At 41.5% G+C, this 24615-nt stretch overlaps 1 protein-coding gene across 1 annotated transcript; it reads right to left on the minus strand.

The window, feature by feature from the left end:
- Window positions 1-1923: 1923 nt before the first annotated feature.
- LOC129818834 (MORN repeat-containing protein 5-like) lies at window positions 1924-23921 on the minus strand. Its single transcript, XM_055875097.1, has 5 exons — window positions 23712-23921; window positions 23391-23538; window positions 22609-22720; window positions 21811-21942; window positions 1924-3300 (listed from the first exon to the last, which is right to left on the minus strand). The coding sequence occupies exons 1-5, from the start codon at window positions 23756-23758 to the stop codon at window positions 3221-3223; spliced, it is 519 nt and encodes a 172-aa protein (XP_055731072.1). The 5' UTR covers window positions 23759-23921; the 3' UTR covers window positions 1924-3220.
- Window positions 23922-24615: the final 694 nt, after the last annotated feature.

Consider the following 24615-nt stretch of genomic DNA (forward strand, 5'->3'; position numbering starts at 1 on the left):
ATTTGTATTTTTTTATATTTTTTATTTCAGTTAGACCCTAACAATTTGATGGAAGAAGCCCTTTTAAGCCCCTAATCCCAAACAATCCACAAGCAAGGACGCACAATCCACACACACTGGAGCCAATTTAGAGCCAATTTAGAAATAGATCTGGGAAAATCAGTGGTTGGTATCAAGTGATCCTGAGGGGCTGGATAACGGATCTCTGTATGCTCGCTATGTATTATGCTACTCATTGTACATTTGTATATACAGTGCATTCAGAAAGTATTCAGACCCCTCGACTTCTTTCACATTTTGTTACGTTACAGCCTTATTCTAAAATGTATTCAATCGTTTTTTCCCTCATCAATCTACACACAATACCCCATCATGACAAAGCAAAAACTGTCTTATAATTTTTGGCAAATTTATTAAAACTGAAATATCATTTACATAAGTATTCAGATTCTTTACTCAGTACTTTGTTGAAGCACCTTTTGCAGCGATTACAGCCTTGATTCTTCTTGGGTAAGACGGTACAAGCTTGGCACACCTGTACTTGGAGAGTTTCTCCCATTCTTCTTTGCAGATCCTCAAGCTCTGTCAGGTTGGATGGGGAGCGTCGCTGCACAGCTATTTTCAGATCTCCCCAGAGATGTTCGATCAGGTTTCAAGTCTGGGCTCTGGCTGGGCCACTCAAGGACATTTGGAGACTTGTTCCGAAGCCACTCCTGCATTGTCTTGGCTGTGTGTTTAGGGTCATTGTCCTGTTGGAAGGTAAACCTTTGCCCCAGTCTGAGGTCCTGAGCGCTCTGGAGCAAGTTTTCATCAAGGATCATTCTGTACTTTGCTCCATTCAGCTCTGCCTCAATCCTGACTAGTCTCCCAGTCCCTGCCGCTGAAAAACCTCCCCACAGCATGATGCTGCCACCGCCATGCTTCACCATAGGGATGGTGCCAGGTTTTCTACAGACGTGACGCTTGGGATTCAGACCAAAGTGTTCAATCTTGGTTTCATCAGACCAGAGGATCTTGTTTCTCATGGTCTGAGAGTCTTTATGTGCCTTTTGGAAAACTCCAAGTGGGCTGTCATGTGCCTTTTACTGAGGAGTGGCTTCCGTCTGGTCACCTACCATAAAGGCCTGATTGGTGGAGTGCTGCAGAGATGGTTGTCCTTCTGGAAGGTTCTCCCATCTCCACAGAGGAACTCTCGAGCTCTGTCAGTGTGACCATTGGGTTCTTGGTCACCTCCCTGACCAAGACCCTTCTCCCCTGATTGCTCAGTTTGGCCGCCCACAGCTCTAGGAAGAGCCATGGTGATGGAGGCCACTGTGTTCTTGGGGACCTTCAATGCTGCAGAAATGTTTTGGTACCTTTCTCCAGATCTGTGCCTCAACATAACCCTGTCTCGGAGCTCTACGGACAATTCCTTCGACCTCTTGGCTTGGTTTTTTCTCTGACATGCACTGTCAACTGTGGGACATTATATAGACAGGTGTGTGCCTTTCCAAATAATGTCCAATCACTTGAATTTACCACAGGTGGACTCCAATCAAGTTGTAGAAACATCTCAAGGATGATCAATGGAAAGGATGCACCTGAGCTCAATTTCAAGTGTCAAAGCAAAGGGTCTGAATACTTATGTAAATGTGTCAGTTCTGTTTTTATTTTTTAAACATTTGACATTATGTGGTATTGTGAGTAGATTGAACAGGGAAAAAAACTATTTCATCAATTTCAGAATAAGGCTGTAATGTAACAAAATGTGGAAAAAGCCAAGGGGTTTGAATACTCTCCAAAGGCACTGTATGCCTCTGCGGGTCATTCTGGTGTGTGTGCATTTTCCAGTCTCAAATAGCTGCCTGTCTCATTTAATAGCCAATAATCGGCACACGTTGTCAACAAATAAACGCCTGTTTCAAATAAATGCTGGGTCTAAAGTTATTGTTTACGAGTGAACTTTATTGAGTACCATTGAGATTGCTCAAAAGTAGATAAAGAGCAATGGGTTTGTTATAATGTTTATACTGGTCATAATAAACAGTATGGTAGACTTCACAACATTTTTCTGAGCAAAAGCTGTGTGCATTAAGGAAATAGACACCTGGCGGTTGTGGTCAGTGATTGAAAAGCAAATAAACGCCTGGGCTATTATTTGAAGTTGTATGGTATGTCCGGTGCGTACCTGGTTGTGTGTGTGCATACATACTTGCATGTCTCGGTGTGTCAATTTGTGTGTGTGTGTGTAAAAGTGTGCGTGCCCGGCGCTGGGCAGGAAGCAATCACAGGCCGATGGCTGAGCTGGCAGGTTCTTCATGGGTCAGTGTGCACAGTAATGACTCATCTCCTCCCCTCTTCTTCTCCACCACTCTGCAGCTGATTCGTCCAGCAAGCCCAGCTGAGCGCCATCACAGACAGGAAGTCACTGTCAGGCTGCATCATGAGATTGATCCTCTAACCTAGGTCCTGTTTCAAAGGGCAGCTTTAGCCGAGACAGACTAAAACGTCTCACTCACAAATATACGCTTGTCTGTCTGGGCAAAAACACTACAGCACAACATTATAGTAGAAAATGCAATTACTGGATCCAAAGCCTTATATTGAGAAATATAGTATAGCATCTAAATAGAAGACTGACTGGAACAAAGCCTACCGGCAACAGTATATTGTGCTGGTGGATATCTTGCATAGACTATATAAGAGGAAGTCATATTTCATGTTAATTTGCATCCATTAAGCTGCTGAGTCTTCGAGGACACTTGAGAGAACAATCTGACACTGATTACATTGGCCTGCACTGGTGGTACAGTCATTTCAGCACCATGCAGAGAGAGCAGAGCAGGGACATTTAAGGACAAACATTACAAGTAAACAATTGGCTTTACAAGTTATAAATCAAGGATTGGTGGGTTTTTTCCTCTCACACTGCATGAAAATGTTTGACTAAGTGAGTATATTCTTCTAGCATGACTTCCTCCACATATTTAATTTCAGTAGCTCACATGTGCTTCACTATGTTTTTGTGCATCTGAAATAGGCTTACCTATTTTGTTTTTATGCATCTGGTCAAATTAAACCTATTTAAAATAGAAACGAACATGTAGGATATTTCAGATTTGACAAAATATAATTCACAGGTAGGCCTGTATGCACCACAGTTGAACATTCCATAAACGAGCTGCCTTTTAATTTTTTTTCGCTCAGTCCCGCAACTCAATGTCCAGTTCTGAAATGTGGCCTAGTTTTCAGGTGAATGTCCAACGATCTCGTCCCAGCTCTTCCGACAAGTGGACACAATCCACTCGTGTTCATAGTCATCTGCAGGAAAATAAAACTATTTTCAGAATAATAAATAAGACCATAAAAGGTCAGAATAAAGCAACAACCTTTTAAAACTATTTTTAAAACGGTAAATTCCTCTAACAACTACAAGGCTAGTATAAACAAATAACCTATTCTAATAGCCTAGTTCATAAAAAAAACATTTGAACATTTAATCAAGGGAGACGGGGGAAAAGCCACTGGACTGGAAGCAGCATATCATTGTCATTCTATTCGAGCTTTTGAAATGAACACATACATTCAACTTAAGTCCCGTTTACATCTCCGTCAAATCAAGGTAACAATTAGGAGAAAATAACTTCTTAAATCACACACCAAAGAAATGTACAAACAGTTTTACAAGGATGACTCGACTACCAAAACAACAGATAATATATTGGTTTTCATATCGTTAAAACTGAAATGAGTTAATCATTGCAGATCAAGGGGTAGCCGAGGAGGCTATAGCTTCTCTGTTGGGACTGAATCGGGGCGTCGCAGCTGCACACACTTGAGTGCTCACCCTGTGGAACAGTGTGCGCTGGGCCCATTGTTGGGAACAGGTCTGAAGCTCTCGCCTGATTGTGTGTAATTGCCTGCGATAGTCCTAACAGCCACTCCGTCGGCTCTCTCGCCACTCTACCTGGCTCACGCGTTCGGCAATTGAAAATCACAGTTGCGCCCTGGCCCGGATCCGCACCAGGCACCACAGCAGCTGCATACGAAACTAAGGCTATCCATCATTTTTGTCGCGTTGTGTTGCCTCCCCTCTTTGCAACGGAGGTCACCGTCAAGAAGGACATCTCATCACTATTTTAAACCAATTAATACCTCTGCACCGGTTTCTGTTGGTGGCGAGGCCTTGGCACTGCAATTACCGTTTCCCTGAGCGCTTATGGTAATGAGATAGAATTCACACATTTTCATTTTTGCTGTAATTTCCCCTCTTAGGATTGTGATCGCTTCACAGAGCGTTTAAGTCAATGCTAAATTGATACCTTAATACAATTCTATTTGAGGGCACAGGTGGCCACCATAGTTCGATGCAATCTGAAAGAAATGGAAGTTCAGAATCTAAACATTTAACACTTCATGTGTTTTTAAATTCTTTGCCTACTGTGGATTTGTTATTTAAATCTGCAATAATGCCTTCTATAAATAATACTCTACATAGTTTAGGGGCTTTAATTTGGATATATTAATTATTGGGAAAATAATTTTGCCTACACACTAGTTAAAAAAAATCATAAATGGATAATAAAAAATATTATCCACCAGGTTCAAATAATTTTAGCTTGCATGGTTTATTGTTTTGTTCATTTGTCTACACGACTGTCATGTAAAAAAAAAAGATGAATGTTAAAAACGAGTTATACACAAGGGTAATGTCAGCATTAGTGGGACATTAGGTGTAAACCGAGTGGTACATTTGTGTTTTAGAGTACTGTACTATGGTAATATTGCAAACCACAAAAATGTGTATTGGGTTGTTGCTGAATGTGTTCTGTGCATGAAAAAATGGTTTTGGTTAGTGTGGAATCATTGTAGTGTGTGTGGTCAGGATTCCAAGATGGGGTGACCAGTTGAAACTCAGCACTCAGAGATATCAGCTGATGTAAGAAGGGCTTTATAAATACATTTGATGAACAACCCCCATACATATGAATCCTTGCGCTACAATGATGATGTTGTCATACTGTCAATTATAATTCCACAATCTAGCTTTGTTAAAATGAATAGTTATTGGTAGTTCTTTCAAATATAATAACCATTTCATGTAAACAGTTATATTTTATGAAAATTTGATTTATAGTACTTTTCAGCTATAACAAATGCACCAAATTAAGCTTTAAATCAATTAAAAAACCTTTCCTGCATTAGATATTCTAAAATACATTGAAATATGTTGTTTTAGTTGTTCATAACAGCTCTGAATCGATTTTAGACGCTATATATAGCAAATCAGCAGCATCGGACAATGGTGGAAGGAATTAAAGGGACACAAGGCGAGGAAAGGAAAAGTTTGTCACAAAATGTTTAAAACAGTGTGTTATCTACAAAGGCTTTTTGATGAGTTCATAACAAGTGTGAAATGGGACACAAACTTATTACTAATGAAAAAAATAGTGTCCCAGTTAATTTACTAAATTGTCCCAATAACACTGAAAGCAACACGCTTTAGCAAAGGTATGGGTGTGATGTTGTTTTAAGGGTTTGTAGCGTCCACTGAATGATAAATGATCAAGTTGTTTCATCCCCAAAAAATGTGAACAAGACCTTACTTGAAATAAACATTACTTGAGAAGGAGCAAACATAAGAACACCAAAAAGTGTCCCACTCATACATACTTCACCCTACATGTAAACTATATTGCATATTATAAACTGGGTGGTTTGAGAGCCCTGAATGCTGTTTGGTTGAAAACCGTGGTATATCAGACCATATACCACAGGTATTACAACAAAACAAAACTCTTTACTGTTCTAATTACATTGGTAAGCAGTTTATAATAGCAATAAGGCACCTCTGGGGTTTGTGGTATATGGCCAACATACCATGACTAAAAACTGTATGCTTTGTGCTTAAGAACAGCCCTTAGCCATTGTATATTGACAATATACCACACCTCCTCGGGCCTTATTGCTTAATTAAACGTCAGTTAGCACATCATAAACATGACATTAATGCTACAATTATTTTCTTGTTGGTTGTCTTCCCATACTAATTCTGCCTTTCCCCCCCTGGCCCTTACTGGGACTGTTTGGTGGTGTCTATAACTGGATATAACTCGTTACCCAAACTCTCTCACAGAAAGGCTCACCCACGAGCAGCAATGTAAAAGGGAAACGATAATGGCTCCTTGTTAAAAAAAAACTGTTTCCGTTCAACTAATGCAGCAGAAACACTTAACAGCGTTAAATTAACGTAATGCCTGTCAGATCAGCTTGACCAATAGATTAGCCAACCAGCCAGGTTAGTTACTTAACGCCTGAATATAGTTGACGTCGGAGTTGTCATTATTCTGGGAGAGGTTATTTGTTGGAATGAAAATAATCTGAGTGGATTTACAATTGGAGAGGAGATAGTTGCAGGATTCAGTAAAGGACCCTGTGATATTACAGTAAACATGAACATTACTGATTGTATCTTTTGGAAAAAGCTTCAGCTTGGTTGCAACCCAAATGGCACGCTATTCTCGAGGCTACTTATAGTGCACTACTTTTGACCAGAGCCATATGAGCCCTAGTCAAAACTAGTGCACTTTATAGGGAAAAGGGTGCCATTTGGGAGGCACACCTTGACTCACAATAGAGTGGCAGCAGCCCAAGCCAGGGGTGTTTTCCTTGGCAGTGGGATACAGGGCTTTGCAGACCTTTGGGAGGGAGGGGGGGGGGGCAGGTGCAATAATAATAAATAAAAAAACAAGGGCAAGCACCCACTCGCCACCACCCTCAAAAAGAGCAAACAATTTAATTACATTTCATAATTCATAACTTGAAATTCAAAACATACCAACTGCCTCTGTAGCTAACATTTCAACATTTATAGGCCTATTTATTTTCCGCAAACAACAACACACTCATCACAAATTGTATGCAAGCTAGTGCAACTGACTCTTAAACCAATGAGAGATTATTGACATCAGGAAAAGAGTAGCCATCAGCTGATCATAGTGAATGATGATGTAAATATTCTTGCTTGTTACCTTGAGAAAGTAGTTGCCTTCAGAAAGTATTCACACCCCTTGACTTTTTCCACATTTTGTTGTGTTACAGCCTGAATTTAAAATGGGATTAAATTGAAATTTTTGGGGTCACTGGCCTACACACAATACCGCGTTTTACAAATGAATTCAAATGAAAAGCTGAAATGTTTTGAGTCAATAAGTATTCAATCCCTTTGTTTTTGCAAGCCTAAATAAGTTCAGGAGTAAAAATTTGTTTAACAAGTCACATAATAAGTTGCATGGTCTCACTCTCTGTGCAATAATAGTGTTTAACATGATTTTTAATTGACTGTCTCATCTCTGTACCTCACACATACAATTATCCCTCAGTCGAGCAGTGAATTTCAAACACAGATTCAACCACAAAGATCAGGGAGGTTTTCTGAACATGCACAATCTAATCATCTATGTCAAAATGTTTCAAATATGTAAGTTGAAAACACTGTGTTAAATGCACTGTGTGTGTATCCCTAACCTTGCCAACAGACAAAGAGCTATGAATGGATGTGGTTTATCATTGGCTTTGCAAAAGTAAAAAGGAATGATGTGTAATTCAACTTTTTTGGGGGGACATTTCTTTGGGACCATCAGGTGACGTCCTGACAACTGATACACAGAATGTTCCTGCAACGTTCCCAGGAAACATGTCTTGAACATTGATATCTTATATTCTGAGAACATGGCAAACATGTTCTGAGTATGTTTGGTGGGACGTTGATGGCATATTCTCCTAACCCTCCGAAAGCAAAACACATACATTTTCTTGCAATGTTCCCATTTCTTATGTTCTCAGAACATGGTAACTACGTTCTGGGTGAGTTCAATTTAACGGCACATTGCATCCCTATGGGTTAAACTGTTTAGGATAGATGACCAGTCCCATATAGTCTTCCACTCAATTGATTTTGCTTGTGTTTTTCCTCTTCTTCCTATGTTTAAGGTCATTTAGAGCATATTGCTCATAATAATAATAATGAGGATATTTCATTGTTTACGCTTGCATTTCTGTTCCTATATTTAGCCTAGTTTTCCCCCCATCATTACCCACCCTAATTTATGACGTCTGCAAACTTACATTTAAAGGTCTGAAGGGGTAAATGGTTAATCATTTTATGTTTTACTTTATATCTTTTTCTCAATACCATAAGACCATAAAACAAATATGCTGCTTTTGAAATTTCATAGATCAGGCTCATACTCACCACTATGCTTCAACCCTGTTATGATAGTGCAGGGCGGGTTCTGGGTGGTTTCCCCCCCAGGTTTCCCTGTGGGTCCTGCTTTTTGTTTCACATCCATGGACTTTATATCAAAGATAATAATGACATCATTAAAGTGTAACTGACAGCATTTTAGCAACATAAAATCGTATTAATATCTGTTCATATACACCTCCAGGAAGAATATGTTCCCATACTGTATGATCATTTTCTACAGCAAATTCTACAGCAATATAGAGTGGGAAACCGTCCGTGCATTTGGACAGTTAATAGACACTGCAGTAAATAAAACATCTGTCTCATCCAGAACCAGAGTCTATGCAGACCGGTGCACCATAGCAAATCAGAGCTACAATAGGCCTTTACGCAAATAACCCATTTGCTACAAGGGCCTGCCATCATTCAATTTGAACTGGACTGTGTGTTTACAGGTGTAACAGTTTAACTTTATGGCGTCCCCTCGCCCCGACTCGGGCGCGAACCAGGGACCCTCTGCACACATCAACAACTGACACCCACGAAGCGTCGTTACCCATCGCTCCACAAAATCCGCGGCACTTGCAGAGCAAAGGGAACCACTACTTCAAGGTCTCAACGCGAGTGACTTAACCGATTGAAACGCTATTAGCGCGCACCACCGCTAACTAGCTAGCCATTTCACATCCGTTACACAGGCAGTTGCAACAGCGCGACTTGGATCATTAGAACGCATTCGCCAAAACATACACCTGAATGGATTTCTGCAAATATGTCAATACCATGGGAGTCCTCTTACATTTGGGAACTTTACAGTCCTATTGCTCAAACAACCATGAAATGGTAGGCTCTATTTCCCTCAATTATCCACATCAACGACAAGATCAACAACTAATTCTAGCCAGAGCAACATGAGCTAAAATATAATGAGGAAACATTAGATACACCCTCTCAAACTTTTTCAGCTAGTTGGCTGTCAAAATTGCCCTGATAAACAATGGGGAATTGTAGCTTACATGTCCTTCTGCAGTTTACCTGCCTGGCTAAAGTTGGCTAGCTTGCTAGCTAGCTACTTCCAGACAAAAATGAGAGAACACCTGACTCTGACCATTTTACTCGCCCTAGCAGAGCTGGTTAACTAAGCTGTTTACATGTTATCTAGAGTGTTCGTGACTAACTATTGTTTTGCCTACGTTTACTGACCATATTCAGCGGGTGTTGCGTAAATTCATCAGTTATTCTGCGCTCTGGCACAGTCAGACAAGAGCAGTCTGAAATTGGAGTAGATAGCCAGAGTGAATTTGCGAACTCAAGACATATGCTAACTGGATAACAGTCGTTCAAGTTCTCGTTCAAGCTAACCAAATGACACCTGCATCTCTAGATGTGTATAGTCACCGAAAAACTATGAGGGGAATGAGGCAGTCACTCACCAATGACATGACATCTTCCTAGCAGCTAGCCATCTAGCTAACCTTAGGCTCCGTGTTTTTAGCTTGCTACATAAATAGATACGCCACCCTATTAGCTATATTATGACTGACGTGTGATCATTGCCATTGCTAGTTTTATTGTATTGACATTCACAGACAGACACTCCGTTTTTGTCCAAAATATTGAGTCATTGAAACTGAAACGGTGCATGCCGAATTGAGGCAGCAAACAATGTACCAAGCCAGCTGTGATTTACAACCTGATAGCAATATTTTTTTGGACTACCAAGAAAAGTATTGGTGAATTATATGAATCATGCATTGAACTGCATCTATCTATTCTGCCAACAATGTATCTATCTATTCTGCCAACAATGCCTTAGTGTACGTCATGGAATGCTAATAGAACCAAATAGTCAAATAGAACCTATTTTAAAACCTCTTATGAAGTTGGTTTTGTAGCATAAACTGTGAATTTGATATTTTTGACTGATTCTGTTTGTTCCATATCTGGAAAGTCGTTAAAACGCTGTCAGTTCTACTTTAACACTACATATTGTTAGGATTTATGTTTATGCACTATAGCCCGCTACCATATTGTTTGAAGATGAATATTGTTTTGTTACACACACACAAACAATACAGATGTGTGTGTGTGTAGGTGTGTAAAGACTGATCAACATAGAGGGACAGGCTATACAAGCTGTGGTCAATCTGGAGAGGGGAGGGGTGCATATCTCTAAGCCAACCAGGGTGGGTAGGGCACTGGACAATACCATATTAGGAACTGTTTGAGTGTAGAATCGATGGGAAGACACAAGACGGATCTAATCTACCCAACAACCAGATGCGGACAGAGGAGAGCACGAAGGGACTTGGACAAGTCCGAGTGCCAACATAGGCTGAGCAAAGTTAACCGCGCTCAGCCTCTACTATGATAGGCCAACGGACGGGTTAGAACTAAAGCTGTCATAGTATAAAAACTGTTATATGAGCACATTCCACAGTTCTCTGTTCTACCCTGCGCGGAGATACAGTGAACCCGTATATACGAAAATTGCATTTACCATTTATCGCTTGAGTTTAATTAAAATACATTCGGTGACTCTGAATCACATTTTGTCCTGATACCAGATTTGAACTGACGCAAATCTCTTTCAATATATATTTTTAAAGGCCTAAACTAACCTATTAAAACGTGCCAGCTGTCTTTATATCCTAGCAAGAAACTATATTGATATAGCAATGCACCAAGAAACACACCTGCTCTAAAAGGACACACATAGAATAGAGAACCATTTGTACAAACTGGCTGCTTTTTCATCAGCCCCAAAATAAACTAAAGATGTAATCATAATGATTAGTGCTTTTTGAGGTCGGTTTCGTTTCGAATATGAAAAAAGAATCACGTTTTAGGTTTCGATTATTTATAAAACAATTAATAAAAGTCCATGATGGCAGTGACTGCCCATTACTGCTTTTCACATGACTTAACTTTAATCAAATAATTTAGTTGTTGTGTGTCACGTTCTGACCTTAGTTCCTTTTTTCTGTCTTTATTTTAGTTTGGTCAGAGCGTGAGTTGGGGTGGGCATTCTATGTTGTTTTTCTATGATTTGTTCTGTTGTTCTATTTCTATGTGTTTGGCCTAGTATGGTCAATCAGAGGCAGGTGTCAGTCGCTGTCTCTGATTGGGACCCATATTTAGGTAGCCTGTTTTCCTTTGTGTTTTGTGGGTGGTTGTTTCCTGTGTCTGTAAATACGGGACTGTTTCGATTTTCGTTTGTGATTTCGTATTTTTGTAGTGTTCAGTTTTATATATTAAAATGGACACTTACCACGCTGCACATTGGTCCGATATCTCTCACGCCTCGTCAGAAGAAGAGGAAAGTCGTTACAGAACCACCCACCAACCAAGGACCAAGCAGCGTGGTAAACGGCAGCAGCGAGTTCTGGACTCCTGGACATGGGAGGAGATTTTGGACGGAAAAGGACCCTGGGCACAGGCTGGGGAATGTCGCCGTCCCAAGGCAGAGCTGGAGGCAGCGAAAGCTGAGCGGCGGTGGTATGAGGCAGCGCGGCTGGGACGAGAGGCAGCTCCAAAAATTTATTTTTGGGGAGTGTGGCTAAGTCAGGTAGGAGACCTGAGCCAACTCCCTGTGCTTACCGTGGAGAGAGAGTGACCGGGCAGGCATCGTGTTACACGGTGAAGCGCACGGTGTCCCCAGTGTGCATACGTAGCCCGGTGCGCTACATTGCAGCTCCTTGTATCGGCCGGGCTAGAGTGGGCATCGAGCCAGGAGTAATGAAGCCGACTCAGCGCATCTGGTCTCCAGTACGTCTCCTCGATCCGTGTTATATGGCACCAGCCCTACGCACTGTGTCTCCTGTGGGTCTGCACAACTCAGTGCGTCCTGTGCCTGCGCCCCGCAAGTGCCGGGATAAAATCAACATCCAGCCAGGACGGGTTGTTCAGGCCCTTAGTTCGAGACCTCCAGTGCGCCTCCACGGACCGGTCTATCCTGTGCCTCCTCCAAGGACAAGGCCTCCAGTAGATCTCTCCAGCCTGGTGAGTACTGTGCCTGTTCTAAGAACCAAGTCTCCTGTGTGTTCCTCCAGTCCGGCCCTTCCAGAGCCGCCCGTCTGTCCTGAGCCGCCCGTCAGTCCAGAGGCGCCCTCTACTAGGGTCTCCAATCCGGGGTCGGTGGCGAGGGTCGCCGCTCCTAAGGTGTCACAGAAGTGGGCCGAGACTATGGTGGAGTGGGGTCCTCGTCCTGCTCCAGAGCCGCCACCGCGATAAATGCCCACCCAGACCCTCCCCTATAGGTTCAGGTTTTGCGGCCGGAGTCTGCACCTTTGGGGGGGGGGTAGTACTGTCACGTTCTGACCTTAGTTCCTTTTTTATGTCTTTATTTTAGTTTGGTCAGAGCGTGAGTTGGGGTGGGCATTCTGTTGTTTTTCTATGTTTTGTTCTGTTGTTCTATTTCTATGTGTTTGGCCTAGTATGGTTCTCAATCAGAGGCAGGTGTCAGTCGTTATCTCTGATTGGGACCCATATTTAGGTAGCCTGTTTTCCTTTGTGTTTTGGGGGTGGTTGTTTCCTGTGTCTGTGTTTGCACCATACGGGACTGTTTCGATTTTCGTTTGTTATTTCACATTTTTGTAGTGTTCAGTTTTATATATTAAAATAGACACTTAGCACGCTGCACATTGGTCCGATATCTCTTACTCCTCGTCAGAAGAGGAAAGTCGTTATAGTTGTGTATATTACATGTTTTATTTGATTACTTAATTATTTAATTCGAAGTAATCATTTCATCTCTATAGAGCTGCTGCCTATGATGTCTGACAAATCACTATTTTGTAGTTCTTCAGTGTAAATAAGGCATACTTTTTATAACTGCTGAATACCAAACTATCAAATCACTTAGATTGTGTATTTTCAGGAAGAGATACCTCACGAAACAGCTGCTCTCGACATCGTGAGGTGATCGTGCATTATTCTCTCTTCTGTTGCAGGTGTAAAAGAAACAGATCGGACAAGTAGATGCGCAATGGATTGTTGTTATTGTACAGTCGTGGCCAAAAGTTGAGAATGACACAAATATAAATTTTCACAAAGTCTGCTGCATCAGTTTGTATGATGGCAATTTGCATTCTCCAGAATGTTATGAAGAGTGATCAGATGAATTGCAATTAAGACCCTCTTTGCCATGCAAATGAACTGAATCCCCAAAAAACATTTCCACTGCATTTCAGCCCTGCCACAAAAGGACCAGCTGACATGTCAGTGACTCTCTCGTTAACACAGGTGTGAGTGTTGGCGAGGACAAGGCTGGAGACCACTCTGTCATGCTGATTGAGTTCGAATAACAGACTGGAAGCTTCAAAAGGAGGGTGGTGCTTGGAATCATTGTTCTTCCTCTGTCAACCATTGTTACCTGCAAGGAAACACGTGCTGTCATTATTGCTTTGCACAAAAAGGGCTTCACAGGGAAGGATATTGCTTCCAGTAAGATTGCACCTAAATCAACCATTTATCGGATCATCAAGAACTTCAAGGAGAGCGGTTCAATTATTGTGAAGGCTTCAGGGCACACAAGAATGTCCAACAAGCACCAGGACCGTCTCCCAAAGTTGATTCAGCTGCGGGATCGGGGCACCACTAGTACAGAGCTTGCTCAGGAATGGCAGCAGGCAGGTGTGAGTGCATCTGCACGCACAGTGATGCGAAGACTTTTGGAGAATGGCCTGGTGTCAAGAAGGGCAGCAAGGAAGCCACTTCTCTCCAGGAAAAACATCAGGGACAGACTGATATTCTGCAAAAGGTACAGGGATTGGACTGCTGAGGACTGGAGTAAAGTCATTTTCTCTGATGAATCCCCTTTCCGATTGTTTGGGGTATCCGTAAAAAAGCTTGTCCGGAGAAGACAAGGTGATCGCTACCATCAGTCCTGTGTCATGCCAACAGTAAAGCATCCTGATACCATTCATGTGTGGGGTTGCTTCTCAGCCAAGGGAGTGGGCTCACTCACAATTTTGCCTAAGAACACAGCCATGAATAAAGAATGGTACAAACACATCCTCCGAGAGCAACTTCTCCCAACCATCCATGAACAGTTTGGTGACGAACAATACCTTTTCCAGCATGATGGAGCACCTTGCCATAAGGCAAAAGTGATAACTAAGTGGCTCGGGGAACAAAACATCGATATTTTGGGTCCATGGCCAGGAAACTCCCCAGCCCCTAATCCCATTGAGAACTTGTGGTCAATCCTCAAGAGGCGGGTGGACAAACAAAAACCCACAAATTCTGACAAACTCCAAGCATTGATTATGCAAGAATGGGCTGCCATCAGTCAGGATGTGGCCCAGAAGTTAATTGACTGCATGCCAGGGCGGATTGCAGAGGTCTTGAAAAAGAAGGGTCAACACTGCAAATATTGACTCTTTGCATTAACTTCCTGTAATTGTCAATAAAAACCTTTGACACTTATGAAATGCTTGTAATTATACTTCAGTATTCCATAGTAACATCTGAAAAAAATATCTAAAGACACTGAAGCAGCAAACTTTGTGGAAATTAATATTTGTGTCATTCTCTTTTGGCCACGACTGTAGTTAATTACCATGTTTATTAAGGCACTAAACTATTGTAACGACCCATGGTTTATAAGCGCGGAAATCGACTATGCCGCACGAGCATGCTTTTGCGGCACAGTCGATAGCGCGCTGGACTTCGGGCTAGGAGGTCGAGTGTTCGAGATCTGCTCCCTGCTGTTTCATTACATTGGTGTCAGAAGTGATCGGACCTTGCATCCACGACAGTGCGTGTGCTTGGCTGGTGAGCGCGTTCCTGTAAGACGTAGAGTCGCAAGCTAGCGCGAGGATGCGCTCTTTGAAAAGGAGGGAGTAGACCTGCTCTCTGCCGTTTCATTACACTATGTAGAAAGGTGGCCTGTCAGAAACTACAACCTCACAGTTCAGGCTGGATCTGATTTATCTCTCGAGAAACTGATGTGCGCATTGAGCTCACAGAAAAAAAATGAAGGAAATGGAATTCAAATAATTGAACAGACTTGTCAGTTGTTTAAAAAAATAAACATTATAGAAATTTAGGTTAATCGCTCAGCACTAATAATGATACATAAGAAACTCAAAATTACCATCTTGATTAAAGGGGAATACCAAAAAGGCAGAATCACTTTCCTTAAATGTATCCATAATGGAAAGACAATTGCCTTTATTAATGTGTATGCTCCAAAATCATATGATCCTATGTTTTTTTTTAATTCTACGAACAGCATATTGTTAGAATTAACTGAATGCCATCTGGTTATTGGGACAGACAGTAACGCCATTTTGACAAGCCGGACAAATCTAAGACCAACTACAATTCACACGCAACCAAGGTTTTCCAGCATACAGACTCGTAGAGGCCTACAGTGCCTTCGGAAAGTATTCATTTTGTTACATTACAGCCTTACTCTAAAATGGATTAAATAGTTTTTTCCCTCATCAATCTACACACAATACACCATAATGACAAAGTAAAAACAGGTGTTATTTATTTTTGTAAATGTATAAAAAATAAAAAATAAATATCAAGTATTCAGACCCTTTATTCAGTACTTTGCTGAAGCACCTTTGGCACCGTTTACAGTCTCGAGTCTTCTTGGGTATGACGCTACAAGCTTGGCACACCTGTATTTGGGGAGTTTCTCCCATTGTTCTCTGCAGATCCTCTCAAGCTCTGTCAGGTTGGATGGGGAGTGTAGCTGCACAACTATTTTCAGGTCTCTCCAGAGATCTTTGATCGGGTTCAAGTTCGGGCTATGGCTGGGCCCTTCAAAGACATTCAGAGACTTGTCCCAAAGCCACTCTTGTGTTGTCTTGGTTGTGTGCTTAGGGTCGTTGTCCTGTTGGAAGGTGAATCTTCGCCCCAGTCTCAGGTCCTGCGCACTCTGGAGCAGGTTTTCATCAAGGATTTCTCTATACTTTGCTCCGTTGATCTTTCCCTCAATCCTGACTAGTCTCCCAGTACCTGCCGCTAAAAAACATCCCCACAGAATGATGCTGCAAACACCATGTTTCACCGTAGGGATGGTGCCAGGTTTCCTCCAGGCGTGACGCTTGGCATTCAGGCCAAAGAGTTCAATCAGACCAGAGAATCTTGTTTCTCATGGTCTGAGTAGTTTAGATGCCTTTAGGCAAACTCCAAGGGGACTGATTGAAGTTGGTGTACAAAATGAAAGTAGAAGACATAAAAACTAAACTTAAGAATGGGAAGCATAAGAATTGCTTCTTAGACTTGCTTTCAATGAGAATGACAGATCTATTCCATGTGAATTTGGTCGGGAAGCCCAAAAAGTTACATATTGCAGCTTTAAGTTGTATTTCCAGGCTCTAGCATTTTGCCCCATCCTAATATTGGTTTAGATTATTCTGCCCCCTGGCTGAGTATCGAGAGAAATATAGTGTATAGTGTCTCCTATTGCCCTGGAAGAGGTGGTCTTCAGTGATATATCCCTTAAAACCTTTCCAGGACAGGCGTTCCGCTAGCGGAACCCCGAGACAACATTCCGCTGGAAAGGCAGCGCAGGAAATTCATTTTTTTTTTATATGTAACTTTCACACATTAACAAGTCCAATACAGCAAATGAAAGATAAACATCTTGTTAATCTACCCATTGTGTCCGATTTTAAAAATGCTTTACAGCGAAAGCACAACATATGATTATGTTAGATGTAAAAAAACACAGCCATTTTTCCAGCCAAAGACAGGAGTCACAAAAAGCAAAAATAGAGATAGAATTAAATCACTAACCTTTGATGATCTTCATCAGATGACACTCATAGGACTTCATGTTACACAATACATATGTTTTGTTCGATAAAGTTGATATTTATATGCAAAAACCTCAGTTTACATTGGCGCCATGTTCAGAAATGCCTCCAAAATATCCAGAGAAATTGCAGAGAGCCACGTCAAATAACATAAATACTCATCATAAACTTTGATGAAAGATACATGTTTTACATAGAATTAAAGATACACTTGTTCTTAATGCAAACGCTGTGTCAGATTTCAAAAAAACTTTACGGAATAAGCAAACCATGCAATAATCTGACGGCGCTCAGAAAAAAGAAAAAAAAATTCTCCGCCATGTTGGAGTCAACAGAAATTACATTATAAATATTCCCTTACCTTTGATGATCTTCATCAGAATGCACTCCCAGGAATCCTAGTTCCACAATAAATTGTTGTTTTGTTCGATAATGTCCATTTATGTCCAAGTAGCTACTTTTGTTAGTACGTTTAGTACACATATCCAAACGCTCGTGTAGGTCCAGCCGAACCTTGGACGAAAACTTCAAAAGTTATTACAGGTCGAAGAAACTTGTCAAACTAAGTATAGAATCAATCTTTAGGATGTTGTTATCATAAATATCCAATAACGTTCCAACCGGAGAATTCCTTTGTAGAGAAGCAATGGAACGCAGGTCGCTATCATGTGAAATGCGCGTGACCAGGACCTGGCTCTCTGCCAGACCACTGACTTAAACAGCTCCCATCTGGCTCCACATCACAGTAGAAGCCTCATTCAAGGTTCTACAGACTGTTGACATCTAGTGGAAGCCGTAGGAAGTGCAAACAGATCCATATCCCACTGTGTATTCAATAGGGGCTGATTTGAAAATCGACCAACCTCAGATATCCCACTTCCTGGTTGGATTTTTCTCAGGTTTTCGCCTGCCATATGAGTTCTGTTATACTCACAGACATCATTCAAACAGTTTTAGAAACTTCAGAGTGTTTTCTATCCAATAGTAATAATACTATGCATATATTAGCATCTGGGACAGAGTAGGAGACAGTTCACTCTGGGCATGCTATTCATCCAAAAGTGAAAATGCTGCCCCCTATCCCCAAAAAGTTTTAATATATCTCTTCAGTGATATGCCCATACTCCAATATTTCATAATAATGGCTTGCGATCTGGAGGGCAGCCTTTGGAACACCCCAATCGTCCAAATATGGAATCCGTACCCTTACCAATATCATGGACAGTATTGGTTTGAGAACATTCCAAAATTTGAAATACACATTAACGGGCAACTCCTTTTTTCTACATTTAGAACTTAGGTCAGCAATACTGGCCTATGGAGTCCCTTGGGAAACCCGACTACCGAAACATCCATTGATGGGATTTATAAATAAATTATCTGGGCTCCCGAAAGGACTGACCTCTATAATATCTAAACATAATATCTGAGATAGCCATTAAAGAAGTATGGTCTACAGATTTAATTTAATCTGTTCCATGCTTTAAATGGAACAGAATGTGAGAAAAATATAACCCTGGCATCCCGTAATCCAAACCATCAATTTATACATTTCAAGTTTGTTCAGACTGTATTTAACACCCAGGAAATGTTTTATGATGAAATTGTCCCCAACTCCCAACTGCTCACTGAGTCACCTAAATCAGGTAAGCATATTCCTTCATATGATGAGGGAGTGACCTGTTGTTAAATGCTTCTGGGGCAAAGTTATGAAATAAATAATAAAGTGCATGGCGGAGTGGGAAGCATGGTTTCTGGATGGGGAGAGGGAGGAAGTGGGCGGGTGGATGGGGACTGAGGGGGTGAATGGATCAGGGTTATCTTTATATGCATTTATTAGATTTTCTTTGTACCTGTAACCACCCTCTGAAAAATAAAAATGACAAAACTAAATAAAAAGGTGGTGGGGCATTGAGATCGACTTAGACCAAAGGGAGAGTGTCCTCTACTGGCCCTCCAACAGTATCTGATCTCCCATCCAGAGACTGACCAGGACCAACTCTGCTTAGCTTCAGAGGCAAGCCAGCAGTGGTATGCTCCTGGCATTAAGGGAATGGTCTCTTTGAAATATTCCTTGCAGCAGAGGAACATTCTTATAAAAACGTTAGTTAATGAACTAATTAAACTTTTTAGGGAAAATGTTCTAAAGTTGCGGGAACGCTTGTTGTTAGCTGGGATGTCAGTCGATCACTGCCTGCCTGCCACCTCGGCTCTGTGCGGTTTGCTCCATGCAAGATGCTCTGTGAAGTTCCTAAACCTTGTTCATACACAAGGCTCTCCTAGCCAGTGTTATTACACATGATCAAGATAATGATGGGGGCTTGGCTTTGGCAACAGCAGCCTTCAGATTACAAAGCCTCCAGTGTCCTACACTTCCCCTTGAAATACCCCTATGGCCTCATAGAATTAGAAGCACTCATTCGAATTCTAACTATGAATGGTGTTCCGATGGTTTCAGGAAAAGTACCTTTCATTTACAAAAGTCTCAAGCTTTCTTTTGATTTCTATCTGTGATTCCTAGGTTGTTTGTTTTTGGAGACAGAGCAGTGCTGGGGTGTGTTTGTGCGTGTGTGTGTTGCCAGGACAGGGGAGAGTAGGGAAGGGTAAAGAGGAGGATACAACGACACAGTCGATTATACCTGGGAGGCAGGCAGCAGTGGGCTCCATGTGGCGTTGGTTGACAGTCAGGCGGACGGGGACACTCCTTTCTTCCACCCGCGCCATGGCGCCACCACTCCACTCCCGGACTGGACCGACCTGAGAGATGCTGGGTCACATCCAGATGATCTGTCTCGCCCCGCCCCTCCTCCGCTGCTGCGAAGACTTAGAGATTCCTCCTCAGGGCTTCCTCCCATCTGCTTTTGTACTTCTTCTCAAGTCTTGGCCCAAAGCCTGGGCATTTCCCTGACTCTTCCTTCCCGGCCCAGCAGCAGCTCTCTGGGCTGAGGGCCCTGCTCCGCTCCCCTGTCCCCCTGCCCTTTTACCCCTGCTTCTTATCTCCCCCTTCTGTTCTTGATTGTGTCCCAAATAATCACCCAATTCCCTATATAGTGCACAAAGTGGTGCACTATATAGGAAATAGGGTGCCATTTGGCACACAACCCTTCTTCTGTCCTGTACCACAGCTGTGAGTGCACTCTTTCCTCTCCTCCTCAAAACACGTCGTCCCCGCAGGGAGAGCAGTTCCTCTGGACGTCCAGTAAGTGCCGGGACCCTCTGCTCTCCTCCTTCCTGGACGGAAGCCATTGGCAATAAATTCCGTCTTCACACCCATTTTGACAAATGTACCTTCAACCTCTCAGAGATTAAAATAAATCCAGAGGACACACAGTGTTCCTCGTCACGTCATATGGGCCCGAAGCCCAATGATCCCACTCGTACACAGTTCCTCTTACACAAACACTGGATGTTTCCATTAAAAGAAACATATGCAGATTACATTTTTAATTATGCACTATAGAAGTGTCTGGATAAGGGGCCAATAATCCATCTAGGAGATGATAATGTATCTGAGAGATTTATAATGTTGAGTTTGAAATCACAAATCAGTGCAAAATGAATTATATATGTCCTGTGCAAAATCACAGAACAAACAGCAGACAGACCAAATTAATCTGAATCAGACTATTGGAACAACAGTATTGTTTTTAAAGCTCCTCCTATTTTAATCCTCAACTCTACCTTTCTTTCCCTCCGTTTCATTGATCAATAGCAGAACTGTTATGAAGGACCCAAAGCGAGGAAAATCGGGAACATAATTCTTATTACATACAGTATGTTCAAGACATCTGTTCAGGATGTGCATCTCTTCGTCTGTTTTTGTCTATACACATGAATTAGATTTACATGCTCCGGATCACATAGTGATTAATATGCGGATTCTTATATGTATTATGTTTGGCTGGGACCACTTGTAAATCACAGGCCGCTGTCTGCCTGTCAGCGATCATCCAAATTTACACACTTTGTTTGTGGTGTGCTAATCAAAGACAATCATAAATATAAATGTTCATATCATAATTTGTTTTTCAGTTCTTGTATGTGTATGTATAGGCTAAGCTACACTCACTGTTTCCAAAGAATGCTGACTTGGCTGCAACCTATGCCAAAAGATAGCATACAGTATGTCTATTATTTCACAGGACATGACAGCTGGGCCATCTCCCATAAAGCACCATGCATCCCATTCACAGAGATACGACTAGATCCATAACCGTTCCTAAACCATGACATTGTCTGGTGATGCAAAACTATGAAAAACTGGCACGGGTATTGGAATTGCTATCGGAAAACCTGACATACCTCATTGCCTTCAAATCAAAGATCCCACATTGGGCACTCAATGGGTGGAAAAAATGTGTTTTACATTTTCCCTTTGAAAAGAAAACTAAAATGACTGCAGTGGAGAGGCAAGCTTGGCTGAGAGGACCAGCAGATGATGAGTTATAGGGTAATTAGGCTGCCTCAGCAAAGTATCTGACTAAAATAATCTACTATATTAGAGAATCTGAGTAATCCACCAGTATAGTAATTTTTCAGTTTAGTATCAAATGTTTCCCCGGTGGCCGACGCTTACTCATGGGTTAATATCTACCCTGAACATTATGATAAAGGAATACATTTTACTTTGAAAGGCCAAACAATTAGATAAGAAAGACATATGTCAAAGTCAAATTGTAATGGAGACAAGGTGGCACGCTCTCTGAGCTCTAATGAGCTGGAGGTCAGAAACATATGTGATACAAGACGCCAGGATCTGTTCTCACAAAAACCTTGAAGTGAGCTCCAACAGTCTCCACTCACCTGCGTTTCTGAGAAAGTGATGCTCATAGTCAGTGACGACCCTGGCGTTGGGGTCGTAGAATCCATCCCCACAGTCATAGCAGCCATCTGGGATGACACGCAATGAGTCTAGGTCTGTCAGCTGAGACTCCCCTGCCAGGTCAGATAGACAGAGAGTAAGTGACTGGTTATATGTATTGAGACAAACAACAACAAATGAAGTGACCTAATTTAAGAAAAAAAGACAGATTGCGGTAAAAACCATTGAGATAATATATTATATTCCATTGCTATGGTATAGACTAAATAGATGATTACCCTAATTCTTTAAATAAAGTTGCACTATGCAGAAATCGCTCCGCCATTTCCTGGTTGCTAAAACTCTAATAGCTCCCCTAATTTCAGTTTATGTGACAAAATAAGCTGGTGTAGAGAATCATTGTACCATCTAAACCGCTGTGAAATATATTTTCGATAACCAAAATTATTGTTGTTTCAGCTGTTTGAAGCTGATGTACAAAACCGAAAGTAAAAGACGCAAAAACAAAACTTAAGAACGGGAAGTATAGAAATGGTGCACATAGAACAGATATACTGTTTCTTAGACTTTCAAGTAGAATGATATCTACAACTCACATTTCTATGAGAATTTGGTCAGGTCGCCCAAAAAGTTACATATTGCCACTTTTAAGGATTTGAGGATTTAGTCTGCTTATATTAAAGAGGAACCGACACTGTTTTAGCACCATTAAAGCTTATTAAAATCTGTTCATATACACCCTGTGGAAGATTTTCACAGAAAAATAAGCTAAAGTTTACCTGCAGGTTTGAGTCCATTGCACCTCTCAGTGTAGAACTGTCTGTCATAGCCATCACAAAACGCCCAGTCCTTCTCTTGGTACTCCAGTCCATCAGAGAAAGTATACTTACCCTGTGGATTAAACACTTTGTAGTTTCAGTGATTTGAAACACTGTAGTACCCTGCATCAAACTGTTTATATTCAGTCATAAACTTGAAACTTGCATCTAATGGCAAAAGAGGGATATTAGGCAAAAAAGAGACAAACTTGTGTTTGGATTGGGCAATTACATTTTACCACAACATAGGTCTATGTCAATATGGTTGAATTGTCTTTTAATCATGCATCATTTGTTAAGAGATCGAGGCTATGTTCCATATCCTGTGGAGTTTTTACCATGAACAAAGGGTCTGCGCTGGCTCGGAGTAAGGTGTGTTTGGTCATGGGCTTGCTTGCTTGCTAGATCATGTCTAATGGAGCGTAGTAATCATGATAATAATCGAACTGGCTACTATTATGGCTGAGATACGCATGAATGAACTGTTGACCAAAAAGGAATGTATTTCCTGTGTGGAGCATGCAGAGAGCACATGTAGGGGGAGAGGTATAGCAACGTAATAATTGCAACAATTAATGTATATCATTGCTAAAGGGGACCAGATGTAATGTCCACTATAACCAATGTGAAACACACACATAGACCCCCCCCCCCCCCCCACACACACACACACACACACACACACACACACACACACACACACACACACACACACACACACACACACACACACACACACACACCTGTTTGGATATTCCTTTCTCCCAAGTTCCTTCATATTTGCTTCCATTTGGGAAATTGAGTACACCTTTTCCATGGAACATGCCATTCTTCATCTCCCCAACATATCTTGTCTCTGTGGGGAATTTATACTCTCCTTCTCCCTCCATCCTGAAGAACAGAGCAAATTACATATCTAATTCACCAGTGGTGAGATGAGAACAACAATGAACTTCAACTTGTGCAAGAACTGGTGCAAGCTAGCTAGCTTCCCAACATTACAATTTTGACACTTAACTTACCAATTTGCTAAATTTCTACGACAAAAATAGTGATTAATTTACCTGCCATTCTTGAAGGCTCCAGTGTAACTGCTACCTGTGAACTCCATATGTGTTATTTTATTAAAAGCTACATAGAACAACTGGGGTTAGTTTAGCTGTCTGGTCAGTGTTGCCAACAAATTTTCAGGGTAAGTTGCTAGAGCCAGGTTGATTTGTTGCTAAAAGTTGCTAAATGACGTTGTGATGTCATTACGTGATAACGTAAAACTGCGTCATTACGTAGAATACACAATAACGTTACACAAATTGACTGGCCATCTCGGCAAAAAAATATGATTTGACATTAAGGTACAGACTCCCACTCTTTTCTGTACATTTTTGATTGAGACATGTTGATTGATGTTGTAAGTTCTGTTCAAGATCAAACATTCGTGAGCAACTATATTCATTGGGTTCGGCTCGTCAAACCTTACTACTGCTGCTGCAGTCAGCCAACAATGATTTGCAATTTACTGAAATTGCTGCTGGCCTTCTGCTGACGTCACTCACAATGCACGTTTGCAGCCAGGCACGTGTGTTGTGACTGAGTGTGTGACAGAGAAAATCGTTTTTGTGTAATTTAGAGGGAAAATGCGTGCATTTTAGCGTTTGAGACACTTTTCAAAAGTTGCTAAAAGTTACAAATACATTTTTAAAAGTAGCTAAATTTGTTGCTAGGTGCTGTTTGAAAAAAAAGGTTGCCAGGGTAGTCTGAAAAGTTGCTAAATTGGCATCACTGTGTCTGGTTTCTGTGGGCGTCACTAGTTACAACAGCCACAAACCCCGCATATTTGTACAATTTCTCTTATTAATATGTGATTTTTAAACCTTACCCGGACCTTAATTTAAGACCAAAAAGCACATTTTCTTTTCCTTCACTTTTACGATTTGGCCAATTTTGACTTTGTGGCTGCTATCCAGTGGG

The sequence above is a fragment of the Salvelinus fontinalis genome, chromosome 21 (assembly GCF_029448725.1).
Source record: "Salvelinus fontinalis isolate EN_2023a chromosome 21, ASM2944872v1, whole genome shotgun sequence".
NCBI lineage: Eukaryota > Metazoa > Chordata > Actinopteri > Salmoniformes > Salmonidae > Salvelinus > Salvelinus fontinalis.